The following is a 26,744-nucleotide window of genomic DNA, read 5'->3' as shown; positions in this document are numbered from 1 at the left end:
GCAGTATTACCAAATCTATCTTAACCAAGTTCCTTCTTCTTAAATCCCTTAAATGTCTTTCTTAAATCTTCCAGAGAAAGGAATGCAACAGGTGGGAAGCAAGTCTAATCTGATAAGTTTCCCTTCAAAATACATTGCTTCAGTTTTCAAACAACTTCCGCCACAATTGCTGCTCATTGGGTGCTTTGAAGACTGGGCTGAATGAGCTATAAACTATTTCTAAACTTCTAAAAGAGGCTCCTTAAATTCTCTGTTAAAGCTGTAGATGCTAAGCCTCCTCAATGGACCTTGAAAGTGCACATAATGTGTTAGTCATAGGAATTTTTCAAAAACTTATCATTTGCAACAAAAGCCAAATGAGTAATCTTGTAGATTGCATTAAAGGTGACTTGTCTAGTTGATGCCACATATCAGATGGAAGCAAATGTCAAAGCTTCAATTCCTTTGATATTTCACTAGAATAAGAGAGCAGCAATGAATCTTGTGAGGTTTAAAATATCTCATTATATCATGTCAGCAGAGATCCAGGACAGCTGTTGTCAAAGATAATGCGAGAAATAAGATGGCAGAACATCAAACTATAAATATAGTTAAGAACATGAAACATGTTTTGGTATCTAACAACAGCATAATCAAATCCAAAAGTTGACATTTAAAGACATATTTATGAAACTGGCTTTTTCACCCTATGCAAATTGCTGGAGGGCCTGATTCAAACTGGAAGCCCACCTACCCTCCACACTAGGATCCAGGTCAGGCCCCCAAAGCTCCTTCTACTTAAGGGCAGGGATATGGAGTCTCCTGGGTTACTCTGACACAAAATGCTCCAAGGAGAAGGGGAACTGCTTTTTAAAGAAGAATGGGCTGTGGATCGGCCATTTTAGATCTGATCCTAACCAATAGTGATGACCTGGTTAGTGGGGTAGAAGTGGCAGGATCATTAGGTGGGAGTGACCATGCTCTTCTGGAGTTTATTATACAGCGGAAAGGAGCAACCAAAGAAACTAAGACTCAAATTCAAGACTTTAAGAAAGCCGACTTCAGAAAACTTAGGGGAATGCTGGGTGAAATCCCATGGACAGAAATACTAAAAGGGTTCATGATGGTTGGGAGTTTGTTAAAAGGGAGATATTAAAAACACAACTTCAGGCAATACCAATGAGACGGAAACATGGAAGGTGCCTAAAGAAGCCAGGCTGGCTATCTAAAGAACTATTAACTGAGTTAAGATTTAAAAGGGATATGTACAAAAAAATGGAAAAAGGGGGAAACCACCAGAGAGGAATTCAAACAAATAGCCAGCACGTGTAGAGTCAGAAAAGCTAAAGCACAGAATGAACTCGGGCTTCCTAGAGAGGTTAAAAGCAACAAAAGGCTTTTATGAGTATGTCCGTAGCAAAAGGAGAACAAGGAAACAGTGGGGTCACTTAGAAGAGAAGATGGTGAAATGCGAACAGGGGACAGAGAAAGGGCAGAACTCCTCAATACCTTCTTTGCCTCAGTCTTCTCCGAAAAAGAAAACAATGCCCGACCTGAAGAATATGGAGCAGATGATTCAGCAGGGGGGAAACAGCCCAGAATAAGTAAGGAGGTAGTACAAGAATACTTGGCTAGTTTAGATGTATTCAAGTCTCCAGGGCCAGATGAACTACATCCAAGAGTATTAAAAGAACTGGCAGAGGTGATTTCAGAACCACTGGCAGTAATCTTTGAAAATTCCTGGAGAAGAGGCGAAGTTCCAGCAGACTGGAGGAGGGCAAATGTTGTCCCTATTTTCAAAAAGGGGGAAAGAGAGGACCCAAACAATTACCGCCCAGTCAGCCTGACATCAATACCAGGAAAGATTCTAGAGCAGATCATTAAGCAAACAGTCTGTGAGCACCTAGAAAGAAACTCTGTGATCACTAAAAGTCAGCATGGGTTTCTGAAAAACAAGTCATGTCAGGGGGAAAAAGCAAAATGATGCGCCTCCTAGACAGACGGCACGGAAAACAACCAGGAATGAACATCTCAACCAATAAGCGTATTTACTTTATATCCTTCCTTTCATCCAAGGAATCCAGAGCAATATTTAAAGACTGCTTGTTTCATCCTTACAGTATGAGGTAGGAAGGTTCTACAGAACAGGCTATGCAGCTGGTAGTATCAGATGTCAGTGCCCCCTCTGACCTTTAAGTCTGTAACTATACCATCCACTGCAGTCCAGACAGACCCTTCTACCAAGAAGGCATCAACCACCAAACAGTAGTTGATGCCATCAGACTCCCCTGTACAATATTATGCTAGTATGCTATACATCTGAAATATCACAAGAGCAAAACCTTATTCACTGAAAAAAGCTACTGTGTATATTCCCTGACCTTTTCCTCTTATGGAAAAATGCAGTATCCTTTTTTAAAAAACAAAGAGATGAAGAACTAGCAGTTAGTTGGGCTTAAAGACAGACTTCAGCTTACACAGCTACAGTACCTTTTCCCACAGTTTGGCAAAGCCATCTCCCATCTGCCTTCCTAGAACCTTTTCCCAATTATTTAGCTTGAGAGCAGTACATGTGAAAAGGATCTAGGAGTCTTGGTAGACCACAAACTTGACATGAGTTAGCAGTGTGATGCAGCAGCTAAAAAAGCCAATGCAATTCTGGGCTGCATCAATAGGAGTATAGCATCTAGATCAAGGAAAGTAATAGTACCACTGTATTCTGCTCTGGTCAGACCTCACCTGGGGTACTGTGTCCAGTTCTGGCACCACAGTTCAAGAAGGATACTGACAAGCTGGAACGTGTCCAGAGGAGGGCAACCAAAATGGTCAAAGGCCTGGAAACAATGCCTTATGAGGAACGGCTTAGGGAGCTGAGTATGTTTAGCCTGGAGAAGAGACGATTAAGGGGGTGATATGATAGTCATGTTCAAATATATAAAAGGATGTCATATGGAAGAGGGTGAAAGGTTGTTTTCTGCTGCTCCAGAGAAGCGGACAGGGAGCAATGGATTCAAGCTACAAGAAAGAAGATTCCATCTAAACATTAGGAAGCACTTCTTGACAGTAAGAGCTTTGCTGCCAAGGAGTGTGGTGGAGTCTCCTTCTTTGGAGGTCTTTAAGACTTGACAACCATATGTCAAGAATGCTTTGATGGTGTTTCCTGCTTGGCAGGGGTTTGAACTGGATGGCCCTTGTGGTCTCTTCCAACTCTATGATTCTATGGTAATAAAACAATCTGAAACACACAATGTGTACAGTTAGCAGACCATGGCGTGGGGGGTTATGGGGCCACCCTCTTGACACTGGCAACCAATGTGACACTCCCACTGGTAGACCTGCACAACCCCAGCTTCACGGCTGCTCTCTTTGCCCCCCCCCCAACCCCGCTATGCCATCCAGGCAAACTGAAGCAAAGCCAGTGTAGAGAGAATGGCTCTGCCCCAATGCAGCCCCTGCATTGTCCAATGCAATCACTGGTGGTGGTGATTTTGGGGTTTTGTTTTGCAGGGGTCTTTAAACTCCGCAGGGCATAACACAACTGGAGTGTTATCACAGAACATTGTTAAGATATCCTCCCTTCCTCTGCTTTCATTTAAAGTGCACTGCAGTAGCCAGATAGTATAAGCACACAGTGCATTTATGACCTGAACTGTGAGTAGGCGAAGAGCCTAATCCCTTTTGACTCAGGGTGGCTAAGCTTTCTCTGGCTGACCTATGGGATATCTTCTGCAAGCTGCGTGTCAAAGTGGGTATGACCAAAGTGTAAAAGCGGAAGTGGCCAAGCATGTCAATTGTATATATTTTAAAGTACACATTTGGCTTGTTTCTAGCAGGGGCCATAAAATCATTTTGGCATCACAGCTAAGGACCCTGGGAGTAGTTAGTTGCATCTATAGGGGCTACCAAAAAGAAACCTTTTGGCATCACAGCATCACACTGGGGAAACACATAACAGAAGTCAATTTTGTTTTTGTTTTTTCAAGAACTTAAAACACAGTGTCCCTAGTTTTTTAAAATGGTGAATTGGGAAGAGAGCAAAAAACACTTGAACTTTGAGCTCACCCACACTTCACTTCTTCTGTGCCTTGAAAGCAGGGGCCCAAGAGGTTTCCCCACTTGTCCCATGCTTTTTGGGGATAGGTCTGAGCAGTTATCTGTTTGTCCAGCCACTTTCCCTGGGAAACTCACTATTTACTGCTGAATTGGAGCAAACATCAATCTTTATAAAACGGACAGACATTTGTGATAAAGAGGTTTCCCTGGGGGAAAGCAGAAGGACAGGCAGAAGTGTAGATGAGCCCTGTATCTTGCTTTTCCAAGATTTGCTATTAACTAGGATTTGAAACTGAGGTTTAGGCATGCCCTGGGCTTATGTCATATAGAGGAGGGAGAAAGATTGTTTTCTGCTGCTCCAGAGAAGCGGACATGGAGCAATGGATTCAAGCTACAAGATAGAAGATTCCACTTAAACATTAGGAAGAACTTCCTGACAGTAAGAGCTGTTCGGCAGTGGAATTTGCTACCAAGGAGTGTGGTGGAGTCTCCTTCTTTGGAGGTCTTTAAGCGGAGGCTTGACAGGCATATGTCAAGAATGCTTTGATGGTGTTTCCTGCTTGGCAGGGGGTTGGGCTGGATGGCCCTTGTGGTCTCTTCCAACTCTATGATTCTATGATTCCTCCTCCTTGCGCAGCAACAAAGCTCAGGAGGAGGGAGGAGGGTGCTAAGCTGCCTCTTGGCTCAGGCTGAGGAGTCCCTCCCCTCACTCTTTTCTTCCCACACTGCAAGGCTAGGAGGGGGAAGAGATGCTTATTTACTGTTTGAAGAGGACTCAGCAGGCAGCTTAAGCTGCTAGACCAGGCATCCCCAAACTTTGGCCTTCCAGATGTTTTGGACTATAATTCCCATCCTCCCTGACCACTAGTTCTGTTAGCTAGGGATCATGGGAGTTGTAGGCCAAAACATCTGGAGGGCCGCAGTTTGGGGATGCCTGTGCTAGATAGTGAGGCAGGACTCCAGAATCCTGACTGCTTTGTTAAACTCCTTTTCCCAAAACACACAACACAGGTTGTTTTCTTTTCTTTTCCAGTAATTGATATTCTCCACCTGGGACCCAGGTGGCGCTGTGGGTTAAACCACTGAGCCTAGGGCTTGCTGATCAGAAGGTCGGCGGTTCGAATCCCTGTGATGGGGTGAGCTCCCGTTGCTCGGTCCCAGCTCCTGCCCACCTAGCAGTTCAAAAGCACGTCAAAATGCAAGTAGATAAATAGGAACCACTACAACGGGAAGGTAAATGGTGTTTCCATGTGCTGCTCTGGTTTGCCAGAAGCGGCTTTGTCATGCTGGCCACATGACCTGGAAGCTGTACGCCGGCTCCCTTGGCCAATAACACAAGATGAGCGCTACAACCCCAGAGTTGGTCACGACTGAACCTAATGGTCAGGGATCCCTTTACAACAACATCCTTTACAACCTTTACAACAACATCAAGATGCTCATATCCTGTTTTACTGAAGCTTCTTAGAAGCTGTTTCCCCTAACCATCATGATTATTTCATTTACAATATTAAGAAAAGTTTTCTTCCTCTGTGCATGGGGCCAACTGCCTTTGGTTGGCTAAATTTTCTGTGGAGTGATGGCCCAATTTAGCCCTTAGACTGTCTTTTATTTATGTTAATGAATATTCTGGGTGGTTTCCGCTTCTCTGTTTTCTGGTTTTTTGAAACTGTTCTGGTTTGCTTTATGTTGTGCTGTTCACACTGGTTACGTGCTGCCTCCTAGTGGGAGCAAATGGCATTGTCTTGTTTGTATTATATATATATATATATATATATATATATATATATATATATATATATTGTGGGCAGAAAAATTTAACGCTGAGCAAGTCCCACTGCAATAAATAAGAAATACAGCTAAGGGCTTACCTACATAGGAGATGCTAATGCGAAGATTAGCAATCATCCTGTGGATTTTTAAAATATTAAATACCAGGGGTGATGTTCAATCTTCCCCTCCCCAGTCAGTATATCAATGAAAATGAATACCCCACATAGCAATTATCATGGGGGGGGGTGTGATAGTTTGCTTTCTTCTCATTGCTAATAGCACTGCATGTGGGAGGGTCACCACTATAATGGCTGGGGAAAGATTAAATCTTTGCTCCAGCTCACTGCAATCCTGAGGACAGTGACCACCCCCACGAACCACCCATTAAAGTGGTACCTCGGGTTACGAACTTAATTCGTCCCAGAAGTCCATTCTTAACCCGAAGCGTTCTTAACCCGAGTCACGCATTCCCTACATAGGCCTCCCGCGGCCCCAGAAGTGGATTGCTTTCGTATCCCAGGGCAAAGTTCGCAACCAGGGACATCTACAGTACTTCCGGGTTTGTGGAGTTTGTAACCCGAAGCATTTGTAAGCAGAACTGTTTGTAACCCGAGGTACCACTGTATTGATTGATTGATTGATTGATTGATTGATTACGGTTCTTGACCAGCACACATAAATATGCAATACATAAAACAATAAAAGAAAAACAGTAAAAATAGGCAATAAATATAGGTTTTAACAATTGTTTAAAAGAAAACTGATTAAAAGGAGTGTTACTACTTAGGGAGGTAGACTACACTGGGTCCTCTTTAGCTAGTCCTGAAGATGTTCTGAAGATATTTGGACACTGCTAATTAGATTAGACCGAATTTTTTAGCACAGAATTTGGTTACCTTCGCTGACACATTAGAGTTAGTGTCGGAAAGAAGCCATTCTATATAGAAATTATCCGAGCATCCAGGTAGCTGTTTTAACCGGGGTGTGGGTGTTTAAACTCGGGTGGGCATTGTTTTATTTGGGTGCTGGGGTTGTTTTAAATTGTTTCTAAATGTTAATTTGAATTTTGGTAATTGTTATACAGTCGTACCTTGCATCGTAAACACCTTGGTTCCTGAACAAATCGGCTCCTGAACGATCGAAACCGGGAAGTGAGTGTTCTGGTTTCTGAACGATTTTCAGAAGCTGAATGTCCAGTGCGGCTTCCGATTGGCTGCTGGACACTCATGCAGCCAATTGGAAGCTGCGCTTTTGTTTCTGAACGTTTTCAGAAGTCTAACAGATTTCCAGAACGGATTTTGTTCAACTTCCAGAGTGCGACTGTATGTTAATTTGGATTTTGGAATTTGTATTGGTGGGCTAGGGGCTTTGGTTGGGGAGTGTATTTTTTATTAGTTTGTATACATTAGTATTGTTCATTGTTTTAATTATTCTAATTATTTTGTGGTGTAACTTTGTGTTGTCAACCACCCTGAGACCTATGGGCATAGCGCAGTATAATTAATTAATTAATTAATTAATTAATTGTAAGGTAAAGGACCCCTGGCAGCTAAGTCCAGTGGCGAACAACTCTGGGGTTGCGGCACTCATCTCGCTTTACTGGCCGAGGTAGCCGGCGTTTGTCATATGTAGTTTTAATTCTATTAATGTTTAATTATTTTTTAATGATTCCTCCGCCCTATGTTTTTATCTGCAAGCTGCCTTGAGTCCTGTTAGGGGTATAAAAGATATAACAGCAGCAGCAGATGAAACTTGTAGGCACAAGAGTGCCTCCAGAGCAGACATCCCCAAACTTCAGCCTTCCAGATGTTTTGGACTACAATTCCCATCATCCCTGACCACTGGTCCTCTTAGCTAGGAATCATGGGAGTTGAAGGCCAAAACATCTGGAGGGCCGCAGTTTGGGGATGCCTGCTCCAGAGTGTCTTAATTGCAGATCTGGAGGCTTTTGTACGGGAAATAAAAGGGATTCAATTTCCTCCATAGTACATATTAGGGCCATACCTTTATTAGGCCAACTTTTAAAATCCATATTAGTTTCATATTTTCAAGGGAAAGTGAGCTTTGACTCTGTCCCCAGCCAGCCCCCCTTCCAAACTCTATGGGAACTGAAACACAGATTTTAAGTAACAAATTGTAAGGCTGATTATGATCTCTCACAATAAAAAATGTTTTTTTCATTAATTTTTTGCAAATAATTACCATTCTCATACAATTTACGCTTTGTATCAAAGTGCCCTGTTGGTGGGACAGAATGATACAAAACCCATTTTTTACTGAAGTCATTATATTCTCATTATCTTCTAACTTTAATGGTTCTTTTTTATTGCTATTATAATATTGATTAGTTATGTCATGCATCAAGCCAATTTTATTTATTATTTGACTAATTTTTGTTACATAAATCTGCCCCACTTCCCCCTATGGACTTCAAACCTGTTTTGGGCAAAATATTGATCTATTGCCCAGCCCTACCCAAGATACATATCACAGGAGAAGTGTTGAAACAGCAGCTCAAAATGATGATGATTTATTAAATTTGTATACCACGTTATAACTGTAGAATCAGAGCAGTTCACAACATAAAATCAGAATATAAGAAACACAAAATACATAATCAAAATAAAAACACAATCCCCACTTCACAAAATATTTTAAAAGGGCATCAGATGTCAATCACCCAAAGACCTGGTTAAAAAGGAAAGTTTTCGCCTGGCACCTAAAGGTGTATAATGAAGGTGCCAGCCGAACCTCCCTGGGGAGAGCATTCAACAGACAGGGGGCCACTGCAGAAAAGACCAATTCTAGTTTGGCCACCCTCTGGAACTCTTGTGGAGGAGGCACATGAAGAAGGGCTTCAGAAGATGACCTCAGGGTCCAGGTAGATAGATACGGGGAGAGGCAGTCCTTGAGGTACTGCGGTCCTGAGTTGTGTAAGGCTTTATAGGTCAAAACCAGCACTTTGAATTAGGCCCGGAAGCTAATTGGCAGCCAGTGCAGTTGGACCAGGATTGTGCAATATCCTCAAACTGTCTTGCCCTGGTGAGCAACCGCTGAATTCTGCAGCAGCTGAAGCTTCAGAACAGTCTTCAGAGGCAGCCCTACTTGCGTGACAAAGCTCCCAGAAATCCCAAAATAACTCACAACTGACACAATATTTTAGGTTTGGGTTTTTGGCATTATTTTGGCCACAACTTTATTCAAAATACATTTTAATTCTGAGTGTTGGCTTAGGCTTTGGTTAATCCATCTGTCCACTCTAAGGGACAGGACCATTTCCATCTGACCCCTTTGGGTCAGGACCAGCTCCGACTTACCCAATGGTAGGTAAGTCAAGTAAACACCCCAAGGGATTGGAGGTACTGTTCACAGGCATTCTCCTCCCCCAAGGAGTGTTCCCCAAGGCTCGGCTCTGTAATGGCCGCACCATCCTTGCCTATGGCAGGATGAATGGACTAGAGTCCCTGAGCCCCAGGATTCCTTTAACGGAATGCTTCTATAAGGAGCAAGTAAGGGGGGGTAGGCATTTTTATGCCATGCCCCTCCTATACCAATTTTTAACCAAAGCCTAACGGCCAACCTAACAAGTTGTGACAAATTGCTTGTCAGTAGGCAAAAACCAAATGGCAACAGCCAATCAGCCAAGTGGCAAAATTCACACTGGGCCCCTGAATACAGGCGACCCCCGCGAATGGGCAAGCAGTGTCGATTAAGCCTAAAAGCAGTGGCGGGTGGGCAGGAGATTCGAAGGCTTGCCGAGAGTGAGGGGAAACGAAAGTAACATGGGCGTTAAGTAAAATGCTGCTGTCAATCAAATCAATGGCACGCCCCATGACTCAGCCTAACTACAGCCCACCCCCTGCCAGATTTCTTTTGAGCTCGTCCGCAACCCCCACTACACTTTATGAGCGTAATGGGCTTCATAATGCTTTGCAGTAATCTACCCTTGAGGTTACCAGATCATAGACATCAATAGGCTGTCCCTGTCCAGATAAGGGCGCAGCTGGGCCACCAGCTGAAGCTGATGGAAGGCACTCTGGGCCACTGAGGCAACCTGAGCCTCAAGAGACAGCAAAGGATCCAGGAGGATCCCCAAAAGACATGGCTGCTCCTTCAGAGGGAGGGTAACCCCATCGAGAGCAGACTGCAGAGGCGTCTTCTCCTTTTGCTGTCCTGCTCTGCCTTCATTTGCTCAACAGAGGGAGCTCCCATACTTCACAATAGTTAGACAAGGTGTCTAGGTGTTAGACAAGGTGTTAGACAAAGTTTGGCTCATGAGTTTAGTTTTGGGGTTTGGGGGTTTGAGCAAATGCAGTTTGGGACAGAGGAGGAGAAGAAATCTCAGGTGGGATTCCTGTTTTTAAAAAACAAGCTAGCTAGCCAAGAGGAAAAGGGTTTATGCCTTTCTCTCCCTCCCTCCCTCCCCGCAAAATGGCATTGTTGCATCGTTTTTACTTACCTCAGGATCAGTTCTGGAATTCTTCAGCTCTTTTTTAGTATTCACTTGGATTTGCACATTTTGGAGACACCAGGGGGTTCCCCATGACATACCCGGGGGTGGGGTGGGGGTGGGGGTGGTGCATAAGAATCTGCCCATTGAGCTCTGCATTCTCTCCCTCCACCTTTTGGTCTTTTTTTACTCCTTTGGCTGCCCCTCACGCCTTGGAACTTCCTGTTGTGTGAAGCGGTTTGCAGAGGAAACACAGAGGGGAGGGGGAGGGTAGAGGAGTAGTTGAGTTGCCTGCTCCTCTTTTCCAAATGCCCAGCCCCATCTGCCATCACTTCATGTGCTGGTCCTCGGCTGTTGAACACATCGCCGGTCTACTCTTAGGAAAAGACGTTCAGCATTTTTTAAAGAAGGACACACTTGAGTCTCCTTTGGAGGTCTTTAAGCAGAGGCTTGACAGGCATATGTCAAGGATGCTTTGATGGTGTTTCCTGCTTGGCAGGGGGTTGGACTGGATGGCCCTTGTGGTCTCTTCCAACTCTAGGATTCTGTGATTTGACAAAGCACCTTGTGGCCTGCACCTGGGGTGAAAGATGTTTTCTTCACAAAGAGCTATTTCTCTTTTTTTTAAAAGAAAATATTAAGATAGTGAAGTGGGGGCGGGTTTAAAAACCCCAATTTTACTAATCTCCACATTATTTTCATCAATTTGGGTATTAAAGTGCCTCCCCCCCCCCGCAGCAGTACTTCTGGAAATAGTTCCTCGATGTTCTATATTGTAATGCTAATTAGAAATCACACCAGACCTACTTAGAATGGTGATTTGTAGATTTAGGAGACATGTAGACATTTAAGCAGCCAACTGGATTAGAATTAGGAATATTTGCTAATACTGCCTGAATATATTCATTATCTGTTAGGTGCCTATCTTTTATGTCTATTTGCTTATCCCTAGAAAGGTGGGAGGCCAGACCTTCCCTCCCATACCCATTTGTACATCTGTTTAAAAGCTGGAAGAACCACTATTTTAAAACCTTGCAGTTGAATATCATTTACATCTATAAGCCACGTTTCTTGTAGGCACAGCAGATCAAATGATTTGAAGGAATGGGAGAATGTGGTTGGGGAGGGAGGAGTTTCTGCATGTGGCAGAGGTTAATGATTGGTGTGCTTCGTTGTGGATGAGATTGATAGAGTAAAACAACTTGGTCTTACTGCCCATTGGAAATCTTATTTTCTTGAATCGGCTTGTTTGTGGCTCCAGGACTCTGCATGGTGCTATCTACTTTATTCAAAACACCTGAAAGTTGAAAGAAAAAAGTAAGTAAAAAACGAACGTGTTACAGGACTGGGAATCTTAACCTTTGTACCAGGCTTTTGAAAAGTGTAAACTCTGCACTGTTGTAATCAACTAGTTTGATCCCATGTTTTCAAGGCTACTGTTTTGCATGATCAGAGCATGCTTAATAAATGCTGCTTTCTTGAACATGTTTGCCTTTTTAAAATCAAATCTTTGGAAAACACTAATCTATAATGATTTAAATGATCCATATATTTGTGAGGGATTGATCATCCCTGTTTGTTTGTTTGCCTGCCTGCTTTCTTGTCAAACACAACTCTGTATATAACAAATGTATAATGTAACTGAATGTCCCAATGCAATATTGAAAAGACTCAGGCTATCATCCCTCCATGACACTTTTTTCTTAATCTGAATGCCTTGGCTGAACCATGCATATACATTGGACTCCAAATTATCATGGCTGAACTTCTTGGTTTTATAAGCCCTGACCTTATCTTGAAATTTCCTGAGTCGTTCCTCAATGTCTGTGATATTATTTTGCCAAACACCTGTCTACCTGTCCCTTTAAACCATAGCTGTCAAGTTTTCCCTTTTCTCGCGAGGAAGCCTATTCAGCATAAGGGAATTTCCCTTTTAAAAAGGGAGAACTTGACAGCTATGCTTTAAACCAGGCATCCCCAAACTGCGGCCCTCCAGATGTTTTGGCCGACAACTCCCATGATCCCTAGATAACAGGACCAGTGGTCAGGGATGATGGGAATTGTAGTCCAAAACATCTGGAGGGCCGAAGTTTGGGGATGCCTGCTTTAAACTCTTCTCCAATTCGCAATCTCTAGTTCCAATCTCTGTTCCTCTTGGGTGACCTTGTCTATAACTAAGAGCAATAAATCTTTGGAGCATTTATTCATAATGCCTACTTATTTCTGTTTAAACTTCTCTGTGTCTAAGAATAAAGTCGGAGCCTTTTGGTATGCATTGATTTTTGTAGTATTCTGATAAAGACACAGCATGATGGTGCATTTTAAGCTTGTATTTTTAAAGATCCATGTATGACACACAGCACTCCTTAAAGGAAAGGTGGGCTGAAAAATAAATAAATACACTAAGAGGTTTTCTGCTTTGGTCCAGTAAAACGCTTGCACTGCGCAGACCAGAAACCGTTCTCTTTGCAGAGCATTTAGCACAGCGGCTGGATTCTTCTTGTAGCTTTGCAGCAGAAACGACCCATGGAAGCCCAACTTTCTACAGACAGGTTTACTGCAGACAGATAACAGAAATACCTCCAGTGCTTTCAGACATGACTGCTCCACACCCCACAAGCAAACAAAACAAACACTCTATATATACTGAGCACCTTAACAACTTAACAACTTAACTTAAATCACATGACCTTGCTACTTTGCCAGCGTCTTAGGTTTAAAGTCCTAACATACACATTCTTGCCATTTTAGTGCCTTGCTGTTACAAACATACAGGTATATGATTTTTATGGAAAGCTTGTGCAACAGGCATGCACAAGCTCTAAAGGATACTATATTCATACACATCACATTGGTTTTGGGGAGCGGGTGGCACTGTGGTCTAAACCACCAAGCCTCTTGGGCTTGCTGATTGGAAGGTTGGCGGTTCGAATCCCTGTGACGGGGTGAGCTCCCATTGCTCTGTCCCAGCTCCTGCCAACCTAGCAGTTTGAAAGCACATCAAAGTGCAAGTAGATAAATAGGTACTGCGGCGGCAGGAAGGTAAACGGTGTTTCCGTGCTGTGCTCTGGCTTCCATCACGGTGTCCTGTTGCACCAGAAGCGGCTTAGTCATGCTGGCCACATGACCCGGAAAGCTGTCTGCGGACAAACGTCAGCTCCCTAGGCCTGAATGCAAGATGAGCGCTGCACCCCATAGTCGCCTTTGACTGGACTTAACCATCCAGGGGTCCTTTACCTTTTACCTGCATCACATTGGTAGCCAAATAAATGAAATGGCACCTGCTTTTTTTAAAAATTGTTTCAATAATAAATCACATGTTCTTTGATTAATAACAACTGTCTCTACCTCTTGTAAGTTTGCAGTAAATTTCTTCCAGTTCCTCTGTCTGTGCAGGGGAATGATAACACAGAGAAGCAAACATGGTAGTGTTATGAATAAACATGGCCTGCTTTATTCACCCAGAGAATAGGAAAAAGGAAACAAAGGCCTGGCATTTCTTATACCCCAAGCTATCACAAAATAACACAGGTCGGCTTGTAAGTAAGTGAGGTTGCAGGAAGAAGCATATTGGCATATATTCGTGCAACAAACATACAGATTTCTGCTGACCAAATAATCTTTAAATTAAACCATAGCTCAAAAGACACATGCCATTCCTGTCAGTCTTACTGGTAGTTAACATCTAAGCTTGATGGCATTACAATGTCTGCTACATTTGCCTTTCTTTATCAACCAACTGGTTCAATCAATAAAATGTTTATTTAATGGCTGAATGATTGTAGTAAAGTACACTTCACAGCCACCAATTATTGGTGATTACAGGTAGCAAGCCAGGAGGTCTCAAAGATACTAGAACTAGATATGTTGAGTAATAGGTTTATTAGACCTCTCAAGAAAGTTATTTAGAACCGTTTCTTAAGGATCAACTATCGAATTGCCTTATATAAATTTTGTGTTCTCTGACCCCTCGATAAAATCTGGACTGTTACAAGCTCTCTAGTGGTTGCAAGGACACTGCCTATCATTAAAGGAAACTTTGGCAAATCTGCCATAAAGAGTCCTAGATGCCAAAACATTTAAATATAACGAAGCTGCTCTTCCATAATGCTATAGAATTCAGATATGGGCTACATTTATTAGAGGCTGAGCAACGCAGGGCCAGTGAGCATTGTGCACATGGCCTATAAGTTGACTCTTGTCACTCTTGAGCATCCTTACACTGGCTTCCCCCACATTCATGGGGGTTACCCCGCATGCGTAAGTGAAATCATGTAGAGTGAGGAACACCCCTCTTTAAAAAGGAGGATGTGCAAGAGGACACACACACACAGAGAGAGACTCACCCTGAAAATCACTCGGGGCAGCTGACCTGCCTGTTCTGAGCCAGCCTGCCTCCAGGGTGTGCCGTGCAGCAGAGCAGCAGAGCAGATGGGGAGATCAGCCTCCTTCCCTCGCTCAGGCAGCAGCCCCAAGTGAGGGAAGGCCACTCTATTTATTTATTCATTTTGTGGCAATCAGTGTGAGAGTGGGATGCGTGTGTGCCTGAATTTCATTCTCTGTTTAACCCAAGATTACCTTGCACTACGGAAGGATCAATTCTTTGCAGGTGTGGAACAGACATTATGTGCCCGTCCTGCAGATTGAAGTGGTGGTATGGGCATTTAGGGGTGACCTTTCAGTTAGACTGGTCCAAAGTTTTGAAGAGCTTTATCTAGTAACAGCAACACCTTGAAATTGGCCCGGTAACCAATTGCGGTCATTGCAGATCTCTGGACAATGGTGTGATATGCTGCCAAGTGCAAGGGAATCGCCACACAGAGTGTATTCAAGTCTTGAAGTTACCAGTGACTGGATTACTGTGATCAAATTATCCTGGTCCAGGAACGGGTGTTGCTGTCGTACCAGCCCAAGCTGGACCTCAAGGGACCAAGTTGGATCCAGATACACCCACCGAAGCTTACATGCTCCTTCAAGGAGAGTGCAACCTCCATCTAGGGTCGGCAACTGGCAAATTTCTCAGACACAGGAGCCACTCACCCAAAGTGCCTCCATCTTGCCAGGATTCAGACTCAGTTTATTTGTTCTCATGCTTCTTCATGCAGCACATAGTCAAACAGTGGAACTTGCAGTGATGACCACCAACTTGGATGGCCTCAACAGAGGATAAGGCAAATTCATGGAGGAGGAGAGGACTATCGATGGCTCCTAGCCAGGATGGCTGTGCTCTGCTTCTGCAATTGGAGGCGGCAATGGGTCTGAAGACCAGTCACTGGAACTCATGAGGGGGGGGGAGCTGCTCTTGTGCTCATGTTCTGCTTCCCAGTTTCACCAGGTATCAGGTTGGGAGAACAGGATGCTGGACTAGATGGCATATTATGCTCTTGCAATGCAGGATCTGGGATATGTCCAGAATTGGTGTACAGCTCTTGAAAGTACATCACACATCTGGGATATTTTCTCTCTCTTTGGCTGTTACTTGAAATGTTTCTTCCAAAATTCAGTTTCTGCTCTGTTGTACGCTCCATTCTTGATTTGTTTTTGCTTCCTTCCCATTCTGCACTTGCGTCTCTTCTCCAGGCATGATCCAGTACGGTGTCAGTATTCTTTCATTCCTCTAGGAAATGTATATTTAATGTTGGTATCCATCTACTATCCCTTCTTCAGTTCTAACAGCTAAGGCAAAAAAAACAAAACAAAAACATTTAATAATTTAGCAATGTTTCCCTTAACATGCTTGTTGGAAATTACATGTATTCAGCTGGGATTTTCAGCATGATTTTTACTTGTCAAGATTCCTTTTATAATCCTGTTTTCCCCATGATGTGTTTTTTGCCTGAATCTTAAGTGGCTAGCTGTTTGCCCTGTGTTTCAAAATACCGGTATATCTGTTGTTGTTGTTTAGTCGTTTAGTCGTGTCCGACTCTTCGTGACCCCATGGACCATAGCACGCCAGGCACTCCTGTCTTGCGCTGCCTCCCGCAGTTTGGTCAAACTCCTGTTGGTAGCTTCGAGAACACTGTCCAACCATCTTGTCCTCTGACGTCCCCTTCTCCTAGTGCCCTCAATCTTTCCCAACATCAGGGTCTTTTCCAAGGATTCTTCTCTTCTCATGAGGTGGCCAAAGTATTGGAGCCTCAGCTTCACGATCTGTCCTTCCAGGGAGCACTCAGGGCTGATTTCCTTAAGAATGGATAGGTTTGATCTTCTTGCAGTCCATGGGACTCTCAAGAGTCTCCTCCAGCACCATAATTCAAAAGCATCAATTCTTCGGCGATCAGCCTTCTTTATGGTCCAGCTCTCACTTCCATACATCACTACTGGGAAAACCATAGCTTTAACTATACGGACCTTTGTCGGCAAGGTGATGTCTCTGCTTTTTAAGATGCTGTCTAGGTTTGTCATTGCTTTTCTCCCAAGAAGCAGGCGTCTTTTAATTTCGTGACTGCTGTCACCATCTGCAGTGATCAAGGAGCCCAAGAAGGTAAAATCTCTCACTGCCTCCATTTCTTCCCCTTCTATTTGCCAGGAGGTGATTGGACCAGTGGCCATGATCTTGGTTTTTTTGATGTTGAGCTTCAGACCATATTTTGCGCTCTCCTCTTTCACCCTCATTAAAAGGTTCTTTAATTCCTCCTCGCTTTCTGCCATCAAGGTTGTGTCATCTGCATATCTGAGGTTGTTGATATTTCTTCCGGCAATCTTAATTCCGGCTTGGGATTCATCTAGTCCAGCCTTTCGCATGATGAATTCTGCATATAAGTTAAATAAGCAGGGTATATCTACAGTACCACAATTTTTTTAAAATATTTTTTTAAAAAATAGGGTGAACTTCCCTGACTTCTGGGGAAGCAAATCAGTGGGAGAACTAAAGATGGGGTTTTCTGAATTTTGTTTTTGATTCCAGGTCTGAATCGGGTTAGATCAGTTCCAAAATGATCTGAACTGAGTTGGTGCCTGTTGTACCAGCATCCCCAACCTGCCCCTCTCTGAGGTCCTCTGGCTCTCCCCTGCCCCACCTTCCTACTCTGAGCAATTTGTACAGCTCTGAGCTAGGTTTTGGATGGGCATGTCAATAATTCCCCTTTATTCCTGCTGCCACCACAGATAACATTTATCTGAAAATCCCTAGCACAACGAAATATGAGACATGTGGTATAATGCAATTAATTTAGCAAACAGAAATAATAAGCAAGGGTCGTATGTGTGTGGTTTCAGCTTTATCTTTATCTTGTTACTTTGTCGCATACACAAAAACGGATACTATAATAGTGATCCTGGACAAAATCACGGGCTCTGCCAACTCCACTCTCATGTGTCTCACCCCCAACATTCAGACTCCCTTTCAAATTCTCCTTCATTCACCACTCATTCCTTCACCCATGTTCTAAGCTCATTCCTCCCTAACATTTACCCCAGTTCTTCTAATACCATTACCTATGCATTCACCTTAATGCATAAGGTTTAACCCAGGTGGCGCTGTGGGCTAAACCACTGAGCCTAGGCCTTGCCGATCAGAAGGTCAGCGGTTCGAATCCCTGTGACGGGGTGAGCTCCCGTTGCTCGGTCCCAGCTCCTGCCAACCTAGCAGTTCGAAAGCACGTCAAAATGCAAGTAGATAAATAGGAACCGCTACAGCGGGAAGGTAAACGGCGTTTCCATGTGCTGCTCTGGTTTGCCAGAAGCGGCTTTGTCATGCTGGCCACATGACCTGGAAGCTATAGGCCGGCTCCCTCGGCCAATAATGCGAAATGAGCGCGCAACCCCAGAGTCGGTCACGACTGGACCTAATGGTCAGGGGTCCCTTTACCTTTTTTATGCATTCACCTTAATTACACTGCTATTTTATACACACACCAGAGCCTCCCACTCTGAATCTCCCAGTCAGAATCATCACTGAATCAGGGGGGTCATTATTTCATTGTGTTTTTTCATGTTATTGTTATTTTATGTTTTTATACTCTAAAGCATCCTGTGATCTTAGGATGAAGGGCAGTAAAATGAATGAATGAATGAATGAATGAATGAATGAATGGGGCTTACACATTTCTAGCTTCAGTCTATCCAGGTCTTGGTTAGTGGGGAAGAAAAGGGCCACCTGCCTCAAGCAGGACTTTGCTGGACCCTGTGCTCTTCTTTGCAGCCTGCAGGCAGCCTGCCCAGAGGCTTGGCAGCACAATATTAAGAGCTGTGCTCAGTCTGCCTTAAATGAAAGAGAAAAGTCAAGATCCATGGCAAGTAGGAACTATGTCAAATGGTTCCCTGTATCTGCCATTGAGGTTTTGCTACTCCTTTTGCTGGCACATTACACTTTCAGATTTATTTGTAGTTCATTCACTCTGAAAAGTCTATGATCCTTTGATCTTTGCAACTGTTGAGTATGTTAAATCTGAATTTTCTTTTTGGTCTTTTTACCACATGAAAAAGGATTTTCTGCCTTCATTATACATACATGAGCTTAGCTCAGGGGACCCAATTTCCTCTTTGTTTTCTCAATAACAGGTAATCTAAAATTAGATCAACTGGGATCACATCAAAAGAGGGATGACTGTTGAAAGAAAATGTAATTCTGTCACCAATTCCAAATTAAAATTGTGTGTGTGTGTTTTCATTACAGAAAAAAAGAACAATTAATAAGGGACAGCCACTTATCCAGACTAATTTAACAATGATTAATCTGAACATCACCACTCACAAACTGATTATGGAACTGGAAGCCCACAGTTCAAGATGGCATCCAAAATGATGCCCTGAACTTATGCTTCCATTGCCATATAACGGTAGGAGCTTGAGAGAAACAGTAAATGGCTGAACTGAGATACAGTACCTACAAAATCATCAGAATACGTATACACTTATACCAAAGCATAGCACAATATAAATTACATAATCTATGCTGCAACCTTTATAGTCTTGTCCAAACATATAATGCTTTTAAATTATATTGTTCTGTAAAATACTTCATAGACTCACTTGGCATTCCAAAAAACATAGAACACTAAACAAAACATCACAGCTAGAAGCCTAGAGCAGACAATATTTTTAATGTTTTATAATTATGGGTGTCACTGTAGCCTGCAGTTTGAGCCCCTCCCAAAAAGTTTCCAAGTTTTATTTAGTTTTAAAAATTAAAATGTATTTTTTTAAAAAGCTAATTGCTCCTATAGGTCCCTGATACAATGCTGTGATGCCGAAATATTTTTCTGTGATCCTCTAAGACCCCACATTTATCCTTAAAAAGAAAGAAAGAAAGGCCATGCTCACTGTTGCACTTCAACAAGCAGCCCTTGGAGGGTTGACCATGGGTAGATGAGACCCCCCAGACCCCCAAAAAAGAAAGGGGGAAAAGAAGACCACATAAACTACTGACTGGTCATCTTGATGTCGATACCAGGAAAGGTCCTCAAACAGATAATTAAACAGTTGGTCTGTGAACACTTAGAAAAGGATGCTGATTACTAAGACCCAGCATAGATAGATAGATACATAGATATGTATGTACAGTGGAACCTCGGTTTATGAACACCTCGGTTTATGAATTTTCAGTTTATGAACGCCGCGGACCCATCTGGAACAGATTAATTCATTTTCCATTACTTTCAATGGGAAAGTTCGCTTCAGTTTATGAACGCTTCAGTTTATGAACAGACTTCCGGACTCAATTACACCCATGCTTCAGTTTATGAACATTTCAGTTTAAGTACTCCGCGGAACCGTCTGGAATGGATTAATCCACTTTCCATTACTTTCAATGGGAAAGTTTGCTTCGGTTTATGAACGCTTCAGTTTAAGTACTCCGTGGACTGTCTGGAACGGATTAATCCACTTTCCATTACTTTCAATGGGAAAGTTCGCTTCAGTTTATGACACCAAACTGGGAGGGGTAGCTGATGCCGCAGGAGACAGACTTGGGATTCAAGATGACCTTAATAGATTGGAGAACAGGATCCAGTAGGGCCAAATGTCAGGTTCTACACTTAGGCAGGAAGAACCAGCTGCACAAATATAATATGGGAGACACCTGGCTTGCCAGTAGTCCATGTGAAATGGATCTAGGGATATTAATAGACCACAAGCTGAACATGAGTCCACAGTGTGATGTAGCAGCAAATCTTTTTTATTTTAAAAATGCTATTCTAGGCTGCATCAACAAAAATATATTGTTCAGGTCAAGGGAAATAATAGTAGTAGTCTATTCTGCCTTGGTGAGACCACACATGGAGTCTTGTGGCACCACAGTTTAAGAAGGATGTTGATTGTAGCTCTCTGTCAAAATAAACTTCACCCTTAAATGCTGGTGCATTTTGTTGCTCTCTCCCAACTTGTTGAGACAAGATATCCGCTATTTTCTCTCTCACATCTCCGCTCATCCTGTAAATAGTTCCTGCATGAATAAAGCCTTTGAACCCCAAAGACTCCAGAAATTGTAAGTGATTATTCTAATCTAATTCACCCAAACTGCAAGAGCTGCTAGCACATACACACCATACAATTTATGCACATGTCTGCACCTTCAAGAATCCTGGCAACCCATCACTCTGTCCACTACACCATGCTGCCTCTTCATAGTTTTCTTCATCTCCTCCTGACAATTTTCACAGCACTAGCTTTCTTGCAGGTCAAAGTACTTGATAAGCATCCTTAAGTAAACCTTGAAGTGATTATTTCAGGCATAATCCATCCAAACCTACCCCCTCCTCTGTGCCAGTGATAAAGCAAGTTAACTGGAATTTGTAACCCTATAAATAATAGAGAAAACACGCCCACAATGTATTTCAAGAATGCTTTTTCGAGTTGAGGGTTGTATGGCCTTTGTTGGCTGGTTGCTTTCAGTTCTTCCACACACATGTATTAAAAGCAGCTCTCCTAAAGCTCACTGCATGCATTAATCCTGTGTACACAGATTGGCCTTTCACTGATGTGTACCCAGCAAAGCTCGGCGAGGCATATTCTAGACATACTGTAACAAAACTCCGTCAGTGCCAAATGTTTACTTCAATAATTGTAGCACGGATGTGTAAATAAAAATTGCTGTAGTGGCTTCAATAGTAATGAAATCTTCTTGATATTAGGGTGAATACCGTACTGCATTTAGCAGTGTTTTCAAGAGATGTTTAAAGTAGTGTTTGTGAATGAATGGATGCGGAGAGGGAGGGGAGAGTGTGACATGCAGAATGTTAAAATGCAAAGCACTACCCTCTGATTGGCTCATGGAAAGTGGATACTGTAGATATAAACTAGCAACTGCATCCTCTGGTCTTTATAACTGTCACAAAGAAAGCAGACGGGAGAGAGAGAGACAGAGAGAGAGAAGGACAAAATCTCACCAACAGTAAGTAAAAGTCCTAACTTTCTAGCTTAAGTAGTATAGAAATGGCACACATGCATGTGTGTGCAGATACACATATCAATTAATATTTTTTATTAACATGTCAAAATTGTCATGGTGTTTTTGATACACCTGGCATGCACATGTCTCTTTGAGGTTGCATAATATGACAAAATAGACTTGAAAGGTGTTGATCCTATCATTACATGAAACTACTGCAAACATGTGTCTTCAGCATAATATTTTGGGATCAAAATATAAATACTGTTCATGTAACTCAGTCTCTGTGTTAAAGCAAATATACTAGTTAGCTGCATTGACAGTCAATAAAGTGGCTCAAACAGGCACTTAATTATTAGAAATAAGCAACAGATCTTAAAGGAGCCATTCTATAGGAACTGAAGAAGAACCCATTCTTATTTAAATGAAAATGACAGGACAAAATACAAAGTTTCAGCAAACTTTATTAGTATTTTTGTTAGTATTAATGTAGGGCATAACCCCGCCAGTTATTTTAAATGATTTTTGTTAAATTGTATTAAATCATTAAAAACAAACAAGATTATTATGTAGTATAGTTATTGAATTCAAAAGGGAAAATAATGCATAAAGTTGTATTTGATCTTGAAATGTACTCTTTCGGTGCATAGTAAATGAAATTAATTCCCCAGCAAATCTGTCCTAATGTGTCTGTTCTTTGGCTCTCTTCTGTTACAGTAGCTCAGTCAGTTACAGCCCAGACCTGGTTTATTTACCACTTGTTTAAATCTGATTCTGGCTCAGTTATTTCCAGTAAAAAGCATCTCATATTTTTGCAGTTGTTAGTAAGCAAATTACTAATTCAGGATTTTCATATGCCATAGAATCTGTTAAATATTCCAGTAGCACTATATTTCAGGAGCACCTGCCTTATCTTCCAAAATTTGCTTCCAAAGAATGTCAATAAAAGTACATGAGATGTCCAGACAGTAGATGAGATCACCAAGAATTAGCATGCTGCGGAAGAATAGGCATGCTTTGATTTTAGGAGAATCAAGTACCAATGGAGCTATGTTTTGTAAGTTTACTTTCATATTAATGTTAATCAGGTTTCCAATCACATTTCACCATTTAAATACTCTAAATGAAGATATTTACTCCATTTCAGTTTCTCTCTTTGAATATGGTTAAACCCCTGCACATCTAAAGCAAAAGTAGATATGTTTTTCCCATTAGACCTTTCAGTGTAATTTGTGTTGTTGTTGTTATTGTTTAGTCATTTAGTCGTGTCCGACTCTTTGTGACCCCATGGACCATAGCACACCAGGCACGTCTTGCACTGCCTCCCACAGTTTGGTCAAACTCATGTCCGTAGCTTCGAGAACACTGTCCAACCATCTTGTCCTCTGTCGTCCCCTTCTCCTGGTGCCCTCCATCTTTCCCAACATCAGGGTCTTTTCCAGGGAGTCTTCTCTTCTCATGAGGTGGCCAAAGTATTGGAGCCTCAGCTTCACGATCTGTCCTTCCAGTGAGCACTCAGGGCTGATTTCCTTCAGAATGGATAATTTGTGTTAGCCATATTGTTTTCAAGATGATTTTTAACTTTCATATATACATTCAATGCAATCTTGAATTGCATTGAATACTTGGCTAGTTATTCTTGTTCTTAACTTTCTAAAAGATGGGACTGAAGTGTCTATTCACTTTGTACAGTTCTAGCATTCTAATACATTTCTAGCTGGCCCCAGGGATGGGATAGTTGACCCAACTGATGGTTTCACTCAGGCCACAGGCCCATCCTATATAATAATGTGCAAGTGTCTCTGCGTCCAGTTCCTGTGTCCGCGCTACTGCGCATGTGCCCCACAGACACAGGGATTAGACGCGAACGCACATGCGCGCTCTCCCCCCCAACCCCTCTGCCTACGGTTTACCTACTTGTGGCAGCCAACCGCCGCTCCCCGTGTGAGCGAGCACGATCTGTGCGAGTGAGCGGACGCCTGGGAGAAGGCTGCCATTCGGCCTGTTTCGGTGGTGGCGGCGCGCGGGGGGCCAGCCAGCCAGCCCCCCACGTGCCGCCGCAGAAAGAGGCCAAATCACAGCCTTCTCCTGGGTGCCCGCTGCCCGGCAGGGCTCAGCGGAGCATCCCGACGAAGCGGCGGCCGTGGGAGGGGCCAGCCGCCTCCCCCACGCTGCCGCCACCGAAACAGGCCGAATCGCTTCCTTCTCCTGGGCGCCCGCTGCCCAGATGGGCTCAGCGGAGCACCCTTGAGGAAGCGGTGGCCGAGGGTGGGCCAGCCAGCCCTCCCACGCGCTGCCGCCCCTTAAACAGGCCGCATCACGGCCTTCTCCTGGGCGCCCGCTGCCCAGATGGGCTCAGCGGAGCGCCCACTGCTAAAGGGAAGGAAGGCCGCAGCCCCGCCACTCCTCTCACATACCAGTATGTTCTAGCACCCGTTTTTTAACGGGCTGAATGACACTAGTTCTTCCATATTAATGTTGTTATGTGTAGCCCAGTTCCTTTGAAAGGTCACTGAAGACTTATTGGTATTTTGTGATACAAGCTTTATTTACACATCTAGATAGGCTGATTGAGCATAGGTGTTTGAGTCCAACAGATGCCCCAAAGTTTAGTTCCTTTGTTTATATGCCACTAATTCATAAAATCCCAAAGGGCTTTACTGCACCTTACCCCGCTTCCTCTGCAAAACTCACAATGCCCTTGCTGCAGGAACAGTTCCAGGATTCAGTGGGGTTTGAAGCCAAAGAACTCCAGAGCAATGACCGTTTCCCATATAAAAAGGGGTGCACATTTTGCGCGGTCGCGCGCAGCCCCTGGGAGCCCTGGGACAGCCCTCAGCAGTTCAGAGGCTGGCACCACCTTCCCGGGTTGGATACCTGTGGTCTCCGCCCACACAGCCAGGTGTCCAATCCAGCTGGGAAAGGTGTTGCCAGGGGGGCTTGGACAGGTAGGAGGAGGTAACCACCCAGTGCACACAGCAGAAGGCGAGACATACCTGGGAAGCAGCCAAAGCCTTGGGCAGAATCCTTTTGTCATTTACCAAAATGGGGGGGCGTGGGGAGGTGACCCCGCCCCCATTGCAGTGGAAATACCAGGGTTCCCGTTAAAGGGGTCTAGGGGGGAGGCATTGACCATACGCCCAGAGGTCTTCATTGCCCTCCCCCTCCAGCGGCGGTGAAAATGGGGGCGGGCTATCAGCTTGAACATACGTTCTCCAGAGCTGGCCCAACCCCCACATATGCTGGATAACCCGGAAATTACCCAGACCCCCAGCTGGGAAGGGGGCTGGGAAGGATAAACGGCCAATGCCTGAGCCAAGGTCTCCCTACATCCGAATGCTTAATAAAGTTGTGGCCAATTTTAATCCCATAGAACGTTGTCTGGTGTCGTTATTCCGCTCGGGGGTTGCCTAGGGTTTTGGGGGACTCCGCCTGACCGTGCAACAATATCCCTTTTCAGTCACCCACACACTTTGGCACTGTTACATTATACCCATTCTACGTGCCCAAGAAATCAACTTTTAAGTGTTGCAGCACCTATGCTTTGGAACTCCCTGCCTGTTGATATCATGGCGCCAGCAAAAAACATTATTGTTTTTAGACCAACCTACCCAGATAGGTAGGAGACTGATTTGTGTTTGCTTTTAGTTTATTGCTGATTTTAATTTTTCTAATGGTTATTTTTTTACTCTTTTTGCCAATACTTTTATTCTTTAATTCTTTTTGTAAACTGCTTTGAGGTGTGTGCTTTTTCCAATCAAACATTATATAAATTTTATTAAATAAATTTTGTGTGTGTGTGTGTGTGTAACCACTCACAATCTAAAAGAGTTATCTGATTTAACAAATGGAACATAAAATAATAGTAAATTGAGAATGATTTCTACATAAATTATCCACATTTGTAATTAAGTTATCTAGAATCATAGAATCATAGAGTTGGAAGAGACCACAAGGGCCATCCAGTTCAACCCCCTGCCAAGCAGGAAACACCATCAAAGCATTCTTGACATATGCCTGTCAAGCCTCTGCTTAAAGACCTCCAAAGAAGGAGACTCCACTACACTCCTTGGCAGCAAATTCCACTGCCGAACAGCTCTTACTGTCAGGAAGTTCTAGTTACAGGTAGGTAGCCGTGTTGGTCTGAGTCGAATCAAAATAAAAAAATTCCTTCAGTAGCACCTTAAAGACCAACTAAGTTTATATTTTGGTATGAGCTTTCGTGTGCATGCACACTTCTTCAGATACACTTAATGTGGTGGTTTTGGGCGTGTATCTGAAGAAGTGTGCATGCACACGAAAGCTCATACCAAAATATAAACTTAGTTGGTCTTTAAGGTGCTACTGAAGGAATTTTTTTATTTTGTCAGGAAGTTCTTCCTAATGTTTAGGTGGAATCTTCTTTCTTGTAGTTTGAATCCATTGTTCCGTGTCCGCTTATCTTTCTGTGCATCATCTAGATATAGCGAGCAACCCATTTCTTTAAAGCCCCAGAACTGCGTGAAGGAGGTAGCTGTCTCTGGGATTCCAACAGGGCAGGATTTACTTCTGAGTGACTGAATTGCATGAGCACTAGAACCTTGACCAAGAACTATTGCAGCAGTATGATTGACTGTAATACTACCGGGGGGGGACCCCATTACTTTAAAAAGTATACAACTTGTTGTTTTGAATGAGACTATATTGCACTGAATATTTTTTTAATTCAACCCCTCTCCTCGGTTTTTCCTTTGTAAATTTCCCTAAAAGCTTTCACATTTCTGACTCCATTCCTTTTGATGCCGGGCTCTGCCCTGGGATAATTTTTGTTGTTGTCTTTTTCAATGGTTGACAACCCGGTTTTTGTATGCATCAGACTTCACTTATGAGGGAAATTGGCCAATTTCAGGTGTGCAATTTTTAAAAAATGCCAATTTGTTTCTTTTAGAGTCTGAAATCTTGACATGGATTCTACAGAGTTCCGAAAAAGAGGAAAAGAAATGGTGGACTATATTGCAGATTACCTGGAGACGATAGAGAAAAGACAGGTCTATCCTGATGTGGAGCCTGGCTACCTGAGGCCCCACATCCCAGATTCTGCTCCTGAAGAACCTGAGAGATTTGAAGATATCCTTAAAGATGTTGAAAATATCATTATGCCTGGGGTAATATTAAACTACA

The 26,744-nt window shown here is 43.2% G+C and overlaps 1 protein-coding gene across 2 annotated transcripts in view; it reads left to right on the top strand.

Annotated features, from left to right (window-relative positions):
* Positions 1–11,411: 11,411 nt before the first annotated feature.
* Positions 11,412–26,744, top strand: part of DDC (dopa decarboxylase) — a 67,110-nt gene continuing 51,777 nt past the window's right edge. Inside the window, exons 1-2 of one of the 2 annotated variants that reach the window (XM_035134977.3) lie at positions 11,412–11,572; positions 26,512–26,728. In XM_035134977.3, coding sequence (XP_034990868.1) covers positions 26,528–26,728 — 201 coding nt within the window. In that variant the 5' untranslated portion in view covers positions 11,412–11,572; positions 26,512–26,527. Of the gene's footprint in view, positions 11,573–18,278; positions 21,588–26,511; positions 26,729–26,744 lie in introns of those variants that run through there. The other variant, XM_035134978.3, reaches the window with a different exon arrangement.

This window comes from Zootoca vivipara, chromosome 12 (genome assembly GCF_965207765.1).
Source record: "Zootoca vivipara chromosome 12, rZooViv2.hap1.1, whole genome shotgun sequence".
Classification (NCBI taxonomy): Eukaryota; Metazoa; Chordata; class Lepidosauria; order Squamata; family Lacertidae; genus Zootoca; species Zootoca vivipara.
The sequence above is the reverse complement of the archived record's forward strand: the minus strand, read 5'-3'. Positions and strand labels throughout refer to the sequence as shown.